At 47.1% G+C, this 13180-nt stretch overlaps 1 protein-coding gene across 1 annotated transcript in view; it reads left to right on the forward strand.

Annotated features, from left to right (window-relative positions):
* Positions 1–13180, forward strand: part of DNAAF9 (dynein axonemal assembly factor 9) — a 76010-nt gene that overhangs the window by 60066 nt on the left and 2764 nt on the right. Inside the window, exons 28-35 of the mRNA XM_028744233.2 lie at positions 934–1059; positions 1526–1563; positions 2063–2198; positions 2786–2872; positions 5250–5356; positions 7040–7114; positions 8515–8726; positions 12354–12419. Coding sequence (XP_028600066.2) covers positions 934–1059; positions 1526–1563; positions 2063–2198; positions 2786–2872; positions 5250–5356; positions 7040–7114; positions 8515–8726; positions 12354–12419 — 847 coding nt within the window. The remainder of the gene's footprint in view (positions 1–933; positions 1060–1525; positions 1564–2062; positions 2199–2785; positions 2873–5249; positions 5357–7039; positions 7115–8514; positions 8727–12353; positions 12420–13180) is intronic.

Consider the following 13180-nt stretch of genomic DNA (forward strand, 5'->3'; position numbering starts at 1 on the left):
CTTCGTTGTCTTCCTTCCTGCCTAAAAGCTCCCACACAGCACATTTTATCGGACTGGGTGGCAGGAGCAGCCTTGGCAAGCATTGTTTTGGTCTTGATTCTCAAAGCATCATGAAATCGCTCTCCAAGGGAAGTGCTGCTGAGCTGAGGGGAGTTATGGACCCAACACAGAACCCCTTTACAATAATGCACCAAGGCATTTCTATTAAGAAATGTCGGAAGTGAGGTCAAGTATACTTTGCCCGCCAACGCAGAACAAGGGATGGCAAGAAGCCTTTGAAAAAGCTGTTTGCAGCAGATCAGATCGTCACCTTTGGCATTTTGAGAAAGAGATGAACACAATGGAAACCAGGGGGGTGAGAGTGGGACACAAACCAATTGGTGCACGACCTCTTGTCCTTTTTCATTGCTGTCTCTCTTTGCCTGCATCTCCTCTCTTTGCCTGCATCTCGAGAATGATGCTCTTAAGACCCCGCTGGTTGGAGTCAAGGGTCTCTCTAAGCCACAATCCTGCTCTCTGCCAGCTGCCTAAGGCGGTGGCAGATGTCCCTGCTGTGTGTTCCCTGCTGCACACCTGATGTTCAGATGTGAATGGCAGTCACCCCCCAGCAGAACCAGGTACCCTCTAAATGCTCCACACTACAACTCCCATCACCTCCTAACCTGCGCAGCTGGAGGTTCCTCTTCGACACGCTGCAGGGGGTGTCTTTTTGTGAATGACTGTAAGAAGGGAGAGATGCACTTGTGCAAATCACAAGAGAAGAGCCATTTTACCTCCCTGCCCCGGGACTTGGAGAAGAAATGCTTTCTCAAAATCGAAGCTCATTGCGCCATTCACGTATACCCACGGTCTCTTTCCACCTAGGCTGGCAGCAGCCATAGTCCTTGTGCTTCCCCGTTGCGTCACAACCCTTTGCTTTCGTTCCATCTGCAGATACACAGACGTGATTGACGTTGTGCAGGCCCTCCAGACTCACCCAGACGCTGACGTGAAGGCTGCTTTCGTCATTGGAGCCATCAGTACTTGCGTCGAGCCGCTGAGTTGCTACATGGAACACAGGTACCCCTTTGCAAGCCCCTGCATCATAGCTGCAAACGTCTCCCTTTTTTTAAGGGAAATTCCCTTATTCCAAATAGGATTCCTCACAAGAAAAGGGAAAAGTTGACAGCTATGCCTTGCATGTATGGCAAGGACATCTCTTCCACCATGTACCTGCACGTTGTCATGCCAGCTGCCTTAGAAGCCACAGATTTCTGTAGCCAGGAAAGCCGCACCTTGCGAGCTTTCCTAGATGAGACCAGAAAGGTCACAGCATGTCTTATCCGGAGAAATGTCTTGGCTGAAAGGGTCTTCCCTGGGAAGTGATCTTGCCTGAACGCTGCGATCAGTTGAGGTAGATAACCGTATGCTTGAGGAACCAGTGATCTTCCTGAGGGTGTGGTAGCTGCAGGGGGCTTGGAAGACTAGCAGACGACATCTGCCTGTCTCCCTAATGCTAAGACGTGTGTGCATTTGTATTTTACAGGCTTCTTTTCCCCAAGTTCCTGGACCAGTGCTCACAAGGTAAATACTCTGTATGCAAAAGTAAGATGTACATTTCCTTTCAGGAATGAAGCCGTAAGCCTTTAAGGTGTCCTGTGGAGACTGCTGCTGTACGGGATGGTGTTGGCCAGCCATATATCTGGCTAGCAGACGGCAAGAATTAGGATGCAGCAGGAGACCAGGCGCTGAAAACTTAGTAGCAAACTGCGACGTAGAGAACCACTTGCAGAAGTGTCTGGTAGCTCAAGAAAAGCTTTAAAAAGTGGGTCCTGATGGACGAGAGGGTGACAGCCTGACAAGCAGACTCTTCTGACAAGCAAGCAGGAGAGCTGGATTGCTGTGTGACAGCAGTTTCAGGGAGGAGCGTTGAGCTGACCTTTAAATACCCACAACAGAGTCTTGTCCTTTTACTGAATGCCTTGGCTTACCACCTTTATGCTCTGATCTCCCAAGAGCACCCAGTGGCTGGTGAAGGCATTCCCTAAGACAGCTGACCCTGTTTGCTTTCTTTCCCCTCCAGGTTTGGTGAGCAACGTGGTCTTCACAAGCCATACAGCCGAGCAGAGACACCCACTCCTTGTTCAGCTCCAGAACCTCATCCGAGCCGCGAACCCCACCGTTTCGTTCATCCTGGCAGAAAACGGGGTCGTGACCAGGTAAGCCTGGATGTTTCCACCTGCCCTCTGCGGCACGTGGGCCACAGAAGTGGAGAGAAACGCCAGTCCTTTTTGGGCACTTTGCACAGGAATGAAGCAGATGTGAGAACTCTCAGTTGCCTGGGCTGCCATTTTGCAGCCGAGACGCCTCCGCTGCTGCCGGCAAGCTGGCATTTTCCATATCCTCCTCCGTTGCTGCTCTCCAAGCAGATGTTCCCAGACTATGACGCACTGAGAGTTTTAAATCCTTGTTTACATTACATTAACATGGCCGCAAGCTACACTCAAGCTCCCTTTCGGAGGGTTGTGGGAAAACGGGTTTGAAATGCTTTGGATTTTGAAGAAGAAAATGGTTCTTAGGGGTTTGAAGACAGTTTTTTGGATCAGGAAGACTAGAAGCCAAAAAGCACCTGCTGTTACATAAAAATGGCAAGCCAGAAAAGCCCCCCCCCCAGGTTGATCTGACTCACCTGGTGGGTAGGATGCAGGTTTAAATCCTGACGGTTGCCTCTGCTTCTGGGAAAGTGCTCTTTAAAGGTGATTTTTCCCCCCCTCTGTAAACGAAACCTCACTCTCTCTCCTGCTAGGAATGAAGACATCGAACTAATCCTATCTGAAAACAGTTTCTCGGCTCCACAGATGCTGACGACTCGCTACTTAACATACCCTGGCTGGCAAGTATCTCCTTTTGGTAAAAAGGTTTCAAGTGCAATATCCTTTAATAAACATGAGCATTATAAAGCACTACTAGATTTATTTTCCCCTCCGTTTAATCTGCCCAGATAAATCACTTCGGTAATGAAATGCTGCAATTAGTTTCTTAGAGAAATCCATTCAGTTGTCTTGTTGTTCTCCAGCCCCATTTTCTAATTAAAAGATGGCTGTCCGAACTGGAGAGCACTGTAGAAATTTCACCAGACAGGGATGGAACCTCTGAAAGGTCTCCTAGTCCATCTCTTTTCAGTGTTGCCAGTGCGGTTTTTGCTGTTTGGGCAACAAAAGGGAGTTGAACACTTGGAAACCAGTTTGCAGTTGGGAGGCAGTCATGAGCTAAGAGGGAAATAAGAGGGTTTTTTGTGGGGCGTTCCTTACAGATGCATTGCAAGAAGCCAAATATCTTGGACATCATATCGCTTATTTCTCCCTCTTGCTCTCCTGTTTGAATGCAGCGCCTTGTATTTAAATACCTCCAATACTCAAATTCACCTAGAATCAGTCAGAAGGGACCCTGAGGGTCATCAAGTCCTTTGCAGTTGTTGTTGTTTAGTCGTTTAGTCGTGTCCGACTCTTCGTGACCCCATGGACCAGAGCACGCCAGGCACCTCTGTCCTCCACTACCTCCCGCAGTTTGGTCAAACTCATGCTGGTAACCTCGAAAACACTATCCAACCATCTCGTCCTCTGTCACCCCCTTCTCCTTGTGCCCTCCATCTTTCCCAGCATCAGTGTCTTCTCCAGGGAGTCTTCTCTTCTCATGAGGTGGTCAAAGTACTGGAGCCTCAGCTTCAGGATCTGTCCTTCCAGTGAGCACTCAGGGCTGATTTCCTTAAGAATGGATGTGTTTGATCTTCTTGCAGTCCATGGGACTCTCAAGAGTCTTCTCCAGCACCATAATTCAAAAGCATCAATTCTTCGGCGATCAGCCTTCTTTATGGTCCAGCTCTCACTTCCATACATCACTACTGGGAAAACCATGGCTTTAACTATACGGACCTTTGTTGGCAAGGTGACGTCTCTACTTCTGAGGGTCATCAAGTCCTTTGCAGTAATCTCAGCTAAAGCGTCCATGGCAGATGGCCATCCAACCTCTGCCTAGAAACCTCCAACGAAGGAGAGTCCACAACCTCCCGAGGGAGTCCACATACAGGCATCACTTGTATGTTGCAATGAGAGGAATGATGCACATATTTATGCTCTTCACATTTGAACTCTTTGCCATTCCAGTGTTAGGTTTTTAACCTCACTCCGTGAACATACGTGAACATTAGGGCTGGTGGTTCCCCACCCTTGCTTTAACTGAAAATGCCAAAGATCTAATCCAGGACTTTCCATGCGCAGGTCATGTGCTCTTCTATGAAACTTTGACCCTCCCTCCAGCACATACAGTGGAACCTCTACTTATGGATATATTCCGTTCCAGAGGTCCGGCCGCTGGTCAAAACGGGATGCTAGAAGAGGTGTCTTGTGCGCATGCACATTCGGCGGTGGCACGCTTCTGCACATGCGCAGATGGCGGCAGCCGCTTCTGCACATGCACAGACTGCAGAAGCCACTTCCGCACATGCACGAATCATGGCAAACCCAGTGTTTATTTCCCGGTTTGCCGCAGACGCAACTTGGAACATCCGCGAGACGAGGCGTATGTAAGTCGAGGTTCCACTGTACATTCATGCTTTTGCTGGAGAAAGCAAGCAATCTAAGGAGCATGCATTGCTGTGTCATCCCGGACTAGCTGTGGCGCTTTGAATCATAGATTCATAGCGTTGGAAAGGGTCACGAGGGTCTCCAACCCCCTGCAATGCAGGGGTCTTTTGCCCAACATGCGGCTCGAACCCACAACCCTGAGATTCGGAGTCTCATGCTCTGCTGACTGAGCCACCTCAGGACTGAGCCCTAACCACAGTCTGGTTGGCCACCTTCTGTCTTGAACACAATATTTTTTTCAGTGCCACTAAAAATGTTTGTGACTCTCAAACTTCAAGGAAGCCAAAATCCTGAATGATTTTACTATTTTGAATCCTGCTCCTCATTCAAGTTCTGGAGAGGGATGTGTGTGTGTGTGTGTTTCCCCCCCTTCCCTATAACCCTTCCTGCAACACCCCAGGCTCCTTCCTCCCATTTACCTGCTCTCTTGCTGTTTTCTGTCTTTGCAACCTTTGCCATCACTACTGCTGCATAGTAAAAGGAGTCTGTGGGTGCCTGTTAAGAAGAGGTCTGCTTCATGACCTGATCCTCATCCTACAGCGGGTTGCAAGAGCTTTGGGACAGGACCAAATTTGGAAAATTGATGCACTGACATGATTCCTTTCTCCTCCTCCTCCTCCTCTTCAGGTACGAGGGCAAATTCTGTGCAGGTTCCACCTTTCCCCCGATGGTTCAGATCTGTGTGTGGTTTAACCGTCCTTTGGAGAAAACACGATTTGTGGCCAAGTGTAAAGGTAAGAAGCAATTGAATGCAGAGATTAATTTTAGTGTGGCGTTTTCTCTCTGAAATTGCTAGCAAATTACATTTGTGGCCAGAATATCTCCCCCCCCCCCAAACACACTTTACAGTTGATTTTAGGTGTCATGAAATTTAATGGCTATTTTTTATTGCCGTATTTTTAATGACCCGGGTGTTGTCTTGAGTGCAAAAATATATTGACCCAGCTGAGGGTCCTGTGCACCTTGATTTGGGGAAAGGGTCCTCTTTGCTTCCTCACCACCTGCTGCCAAGGGTCCTGGGCTGCCCTTGCCCTACGCCACCCCACCAACGCCCAGCATAGCCAGCAAAAACTTCACATCCTTGCACCTGTTCATCGTTTCCACAAGCAGAAGCCTGAAAATCTGCAACCGCAAACCTTCCTGCTGTGTCGCGTGCTCAAAGCCAATTATGTATGTCAAGAAAAGGGATGCCTTGGTGTTTGGTTTTTCTTTTGCCCAAATTCAGTTTAGCACGCACATTTCTGCGATTAGGTACAAGCATTTCCTGAGCGTTTTAAAAAATTGCTCCCTTAACCATGAGGGCTAGAAACCCTTTTAAGCCAAAAATGAGATTTGAGGGAGCTTTGGTTTCCACACCACCAGGTCTCAGATTTTGGCATGAAATCTCAAGCCTAGTAGTTTGTATGTATTGCAACACACATCCTTGTATCATTTTATATACCAGAATCTCTGCCTAGCAATGACATGTATTAAATCTCTGCTTTGCTCGTGTTACCTTGCTCACGTATCTGATCCTAGAAGATGCTTGCTTTAAAAGGGGATTGTTTTAAAAAAGCAAAGCCTTCTTGTTTCCTTTATGTTTAATGCAGGCTTTGCCAATGTTGCCCCTGGCCTGATAGTAATTGCACTCCAAAACATCTAGAGAGCAGTATATGGTCAAGGACTGCCTTTTTTCTTTTTCAAAAAAATTGTTTAATCATTTTTTCGATACAAACATCAACCGCAAAAGACACACACAACAAAAACCATAATAACAATAACAACATAATTTGACAATTCAGATTTGAATACGCTGATATACCTATGACTACACCTTAAGGACTGCCTTAAAGTTTGCAGCATGCTGGGCGCTCAATAAAGGGTTACGCTAAAGCTATGCAGGGACGAGGGTGGCGCTGTGGGTAAAAGCCTCAGCGCCTAGGACCTGCTGATCGAAAGGTCGGCGGTTCGAATCCCCGCGGTGGGGTGCGCTCCCGTTGCTCGGTCCCAGCGCCTGCCAACCTAACAGTTCGAAAGCACCCCCGGGTGCAAGTAGATAAATAGGGACCGCTTACTAGCGGGAAGGTAAACGGCGTTCCGTGTGCGGCTCTGGCTCGCCAGATGCAGCTTTGTCACGCTGGCCACATGACCCGGAAGTGTCTGCGGAGAGCGCTGGCCCCCGGCCTCTTGAGTGAGATGGGCGCACAACCCCAGAGTCTGACAAGACTGGCCCGTACGGGCAGGGGTACCTTTACCTTTAGTAAAGCTATGCAGGTGTCTTATTTCTCCCATACATATTTTCTAGCCTCCATGGAATTATTTCTAGGGTGAAATAGGCCTTGCAAATGCTTTTCATTTCCCATTGCACCCCCCTCCTTATTCAAGAAAGATTACGTCACTTGGCAGCATTTTCTCTATGTCTTTCTGTTTTCAAACAGCCCTGAAGTCCTCCAAAAAGTCAAGTCCTTTCTCTGGAAACGTGTACCACATTTTGGGGAAAGTTAAGTTTTCAGGTAACGAGCGAGTTACCCCATTTATCTCCTTAGGGAAATGCTATGGGGTGGGACCCTTTGCTGCCAACCTCCCCCCAAACTCCGCTCACGGATACTCCTGCTGCAAGTTGGGGGGGGCTGAGGGGGTTTCCTGCCAATTCCCTTTCCCTCCTGCAGCCTCTTATGCCTCCCCCTCGCCCAAAGAAACAGGCTCCAAAGTGTTTAGGGATGCTTCCAAACAGCAGAGGACGTGATGATGGGAACTGCAAGGGGGAGCCGGTGAAGGTCGCCTCTCCTCTTCCAGCTTCCGTATCACTGGGAGCCTCCCTTGGATCGGGATCCTTTCCTTTTGCAGGAGGAGTCCTTTCATTCGCGTCCAAGCTTTTATATCTCGGTTTTTACAGCATTGTTTTGAAGTTCCTTGGACTGAAACTCCCCTGGAAGGTGGGGGAGATCTGTCTTCCTCTCTGTCTCTCTCTCTCTTTACTTATTTATTTTATTGTGCCGTGGAAGAAGTTTGTTTCATTAGAGTGTTGACGGAATTAATACCCTGCCCCCTGGTTGTTGTTTTTTTGTTGTTGTTTTCTTAGAAAAAAGTAGTGTTTTGCATTTTGTGTAAAGTATATTGGGACACGGGTGCCGCTGTGGTCTAAACCACTGAGCCTAGGACTTGCCGATCAGAAGGTTGGCGGTTCGAATCTCCGCAATGGGGTGAGATCCTGTTGCTCGGTCCCTGCTCCTGCCCACCTAGCAGTTCGAAAGCACGTCAAAGTGCAAGTAGATAAATAGGTACCGCTCCGGTGGGAAGGTAAACGGCGTTTCCGTGCGCTGCTCTGGTTCACCAGAAGCGGCTTAGTCATGCTGGCCACATGACCCGGAAGCTGTACGCCGGCTCCCTCAGCCAATAAAGCGAGATGAGCGCCGCAACCCCAGAGTCGGCCACGACTGGACCTAATGGTCAGGGGTCCCTTTACCTTTACCTTTTATGAAGTCATATTACTAGGTTTGCCTGCTAGCATTAGGAAACATTTATATATACAGTGGTACCTCGAGTTACAAATGCCTCAGGTTACAAACTCTGCTAACCTGGAAGAGTTACCTCGAGTTGAGAACTTTGCCCCAGGATGAGAACGGAAATCGTGTGCCAGTGGCAAAGCGGCAGCAAGAGGCCCCATTAGCAAAAGCATGCTTCTAGTTAAGAACAGTTTCAGATTAACAATGGACCTCTGGAACAAATTAAGTTCGTAACTAGAGGTACCGCTGTATAAATATTAAAGTGAGGCAGGGAGTTCAGTAAATCGAAATTTTGCTTAGTGCCGGCTGAGATGCAGAACTCGCTAGGGAGCAATTCGCCCACCATTCCTCTCAAAATGAAACGGGGTTCTTAAGGAATAACACCCCCTCCTGCTCTTCTGCATCAGATTCAGATCGGACAATCGAGGTCTGCCACAACACCTCGTCCAACTCCTTAAGCCTGGTGCCTGTTCAGGAGGGGCCAACCCCTTTCCCTCCTCCTGATTCAAGAAACGATGGCCGCGATCACAGCGGGCCTCAGGAGTACTTCCTGGTCTTCGTCGGCTGCTCCCTCAAGGAGGATGACATCAAGGACTGGCTGAGGCAAACTGCAAAGCAGGTGGGTGACCGTCTCCTTTTGGGAGAAAATTCCCTTTTGGGGGTCCAGCAACGGAGGCTCACATCTAACTCCCAATTAGTCAGACTTCATTGAGTAACGCATTAGCAGACAGAGTGTCAAAGAGTCTCTGAGGGCATTTCCATCAGCCTTTATACCAGCTTTTCTCAAACTTGGGTCCCCAGGTGCGACTGGACTACCGCTCCCATCATCCCTAGCTAGTAAGACTTTGGTCAGGGATGATCACCTGGCCCGGCACATGAAGAGGCATGTGTGAAGCATGGCCTGCTCCCTGGGGCACCTGGGTGGGATGTGGTAGGGATGAAGAAGAGGGGGATGGGACAGGACAACGGGACAGGGATGCAAAGAGACTCTGAGCTCTATGCAGGGATGGAATATTTTCTTATTGGACAAAGAAATAAACAACTACAGTGGTACCTCAGGTTACATACGCTTCAGTTTACAGACTCTGCTAACCCAGAAATATTACCTCGGTTAAGAACTTTGCTTCAGGATGAGAACAGAAATTGTGCTCTGGCGGCACGGCAGCAGCAGGAGGCCCCATTAGCTAAAGTGCTGCTTCAGGTTAAGAACAATTTCAGGTTAAGAACGGACCTCTGGAACGAATTAAGTACTTAATCCAAGGTGCCACTGTATATGACATTTAGAAGACATCTGAAGGCAGCCCTGTTTTGGGAAGTTTTTAATGACTGCTGTTTTAATATACAGTGGTATATTAATCTGCTTTTCTTTGCATTTGAACAGTGCATGCATTGAATCGGAAGCACTTCTCTGTTATCATCATTTATTACATTTATATACCACCTTTATTTCCTGAGGATCTCAAGGTGGTGTGTATGGTTCTCCTCCTCCTCCCCATTTCATCCTCTCAACAACCCTGTGAGGGAGGTTAGTCTAAGAGATGGTGACTGGGATTCGAACCCTGCTCTCCCAGGTCATAGTCCAGCACTCTGGTCTAACCATTATGCCACACTGTCTCATAGATGTTCATGTTAGATTTCCAGCCTTGGAGCATTGAAATACCAGAAGATTTATTTGTGTAGCACCGTCTGATTGCCAGGTTCTGGTAACCATAGATTCCTCTCCAATTCTGCTTGCGGTTCTGATACACAAACTGAGGAGTGGGTGGGATCAAAGCGTGAGGGCTTCAAAGCACAATGCCTTCCTCCTGTTTTGTGGATTAGTTCCACAGTTGGGTTTCTTCCCCCTTCCCCCCACCCTTAAACACACACACACACCAGACACAGTTACGTATCTACCCAATTTGCATATAAAAGATAAAACACCCTTAGAAGCTTGACATTTTAAAAATTCATAAACAGCATTTGTAACAAGATCGCAATCCAGCAGCTGTGATTCAGATAATTAATGTTTGTCAATTCCGCATATCGCATGGAAATGAGTATCTGCAACCTTAATCAAGTTAAAAGCGGGATTGCTCTGCCCTCGATGTATGTCAGGTCTTTATTTTTAAAAAATAAAATCTTTGGAGAGTTTGCTGCATTAGGGCATACTGTGTACAGTACAGTGGTACCTCGCAAGATGAATGCCTCGCAAGACCAAAAACTCGCTAGACGAAAGGGTTTTTTGTTTTTTGAGTTGCTTCGCAAGACGATTTTCCCTATGGGCTTGCTTCGCAACACGGAAACGTCTTGCAAGTTTGTTTCCTTTTTCTTAACACCGTTAATACAGTTGCGACTTGACTTCGAGGAGCAACTCATAGAACGCGGTGTGGTAGCCTTTTTTGAGGTTTTTAAAGACTTTGGTGATTTTTGAAGCTTTTCCAAAACTTTCCCAACACCGTGCTTCGCAAGACGAAAAAAATCGCAAGACGACAAAACTCGCAGAACGAATTAATTTTGTCTTGCGAGGCACCACTGTACTGTAATTTTAATAATAATAATAATAATAATAAAATTTTATTTATATCCCGCCCTCCCCAGCCGAAGCCGGGCTCAGAGCGGCTAACAACAGTAAAATGATAAAACATTCTAAAATCATTTCATTATCAAATTATTTCAAATCAGATGAATGGCAACCATTGGGCTAGAGTTCTGTGAGGATTGCCAAAGGAGGGGGTCAGGCTGTGCCTTAGCCAAAGGCTTGGTGGAACAGCTCTGTCTTGCAGGCCCTGCGGAAAGATTTCAAGTACCGCAGAGCCCTAGTCTCTTGTGACAGAGCGTTCCACCAGATCGGGGCCACTGCCGAAAAAGCCCTGGCTCTGGTTGAGGCCAGCCTAACCTCCCTGTGGCCCGGGACCTCTAAGATGCTTTTGTTTGAAGACTGTAAGGTCCTGTGTGGGACATACCAGGAGAGACGGTCCTGTAGGTACAAGGGTCCTAGGCTGCATAGCTTGTTCATAGATTGCATTTGAGCTATTCTAAGGGATTCTGGTCACATCTGCAGCATACATTTAAAGCACTCTTACAGCACTTCGACAATCATGCCTCTCCGCCCCCAAAAGAATCCTGAGAACCGTAGTTCTTTAAGGATGCCAACTTCCCAGCGCCTCTAGCAAAGCACAGCTCCCAGGATTTCTGCATGGCTGCCCAAGAGTGCTTTAAATAAGTGTTGTGTTTGTGTCCTCGGTTCAGTCGGCCCAAATGGTTTACGGTTCTAGGGTGGCCTCCTGAAGCGCTGGGTGCTGCACCCGGCCTCGTTTTCTCCATCCACAAAACGTGAACGAGGACACTGCGATGGCGGCTATTTGTATATAAAGGCTGCAAACCTACACAGAAGAGGCTTTGGGCTGAGCAGGGCTCCAGTGCACACAGCATTGCAGTGTCGGAGATCTATATAAATACCGTATTTCTTGCTCTATAAGACGCACCAGACCACAAGACGCGCCTAGTTTTTTGGAGGAGGAAAAGAAGAAGAAAAATATTCTGAATCTCAGAAGCCAGAACAGCGAGAGGGATCGCTGCGCAGTGAAAGCAGCAATGCCTCTTGCTGTTCTGGCTTCTGGGATATCTGCGCAGCCTGCATTCGCTCCATAAGACGCACACACATTTCCCCTTACTTTTTAGGAGGGAAAAGGTGAGTCTTATAGAGCAAAAAATACGGTATTCACAGTGATGGGGAACTGTGTGGCTTCTTTGAAATGATGGTCTTGTGAGAAGCAGCTTCTTTCAGTTGAGATGAAAGAGTAGGCTCTCCAGACAACATGTGAAGGGGGTGCCCCCGATAATCCTGTGGACAACAAGCACATCTGACTGGAAAGCCGCCTCACATAGCCCAGGGAGCATCACCCAGCTTGCTCTGGTTTCCCTGATCTCTCCCAGTTGCCATTCCAAGTCTTCTTCTGACCGCTCTTTGGTCCAGAGAAGCTTTTGCCCTGTGGGTTTTTCAGCCTTAGCAGTTTCCCTTTGGTCGTGTTTGAAGCACACTTCCCTTGTCTTCCTCTAAGGCAGGGTTCCCCGAACTTGGGTCTCCAGCTTGTTTTTGTTGGACCACAACTCCCACCATCCCTAGCTAGCAGGACCCCAGTGGTCAGGGATAATGGGAACTGTAGTCCAACAAACATCTGGGAAACCCTGCTCTGATAATGTCACACTGTCATGTTCAAAAGCAGTGAACTGGGCTTTTCCTGATGTCTTTATCCAAACACAGAAACCGCAGAGGAAGGCTCTGAAAACCCGAGGCATGCTGACCTCACAGGAGATCAAGAACATCCATGTAAGTCAAAGCCAAATACGCCTTTCCTATTCATTTTTTAAAAATATTTTTTATTAGTTTTTTAACATATCATTTTCAAATAATTAAACATACTTTTACATCTTATGCAATTTTTTGGACTTCCGTCAATCACATCTGAAAATTTTCCAATCTAATCACTTAATATACATTTCTGACTTTCACTGTTACCTTTAAATCTTATAACTAATCTCTCTTCTTTCTCTATTTTGCAATATTTCATGTATTTTTCCTTACAAAACTTCTTGTAATCCTACTAGAGTAATTTGTTGATTACAATTGTCCTTCAAATAGTTCGTATATTTTTTCCAATCTTCTGCAAATCTCTGGTTTTGAATCCTTCCTGTCATTTTATCTAATTCTGCGTAGTCCATTAATTTTGTCTGCTATTCCTCTTTCATCAGGATTTATTCTTGCTTCCATTTCTGGGCTATCAATACTCTTGCCGCTGTTGTTGCATATAAGAACAATTTAACATCTTGTCTATTAATATCCTCGCCTATAGTACCAAGGAAAAATGCTTCTGGTTTTTTAAAGAATGTATATTTCAACATCTTTTTCATCTCATTATATATCATTTCCGAGATGTTTTTTACTACGCCTTTCCTATTCAAGGGCAGGGGGCAACCTTAGCTCAGTGGGCAGGACTTTAGCTGAGACTCCTGCATTTCAGGGGGTTGGACTAGATGGCCTTTGGGTTCCCTTCCAGCTCTACAATTCTCTGATTCTATGACTAATGAGGG

Source organism: Podarcis muralis, chromosome 9, assembly GCF_964188315.1.
Source record: "Podarcis muralis chromosome 9, rPodMur119.hap1.1, whole genome shotgun sequence".
In the NCBI taxonomy this organism is placed as follows: Eukaryota; Metazoa; Chordata; class Lepidosauria; order Squamata; family Lacertidae; genus Podarcis; species Podarcis muralis.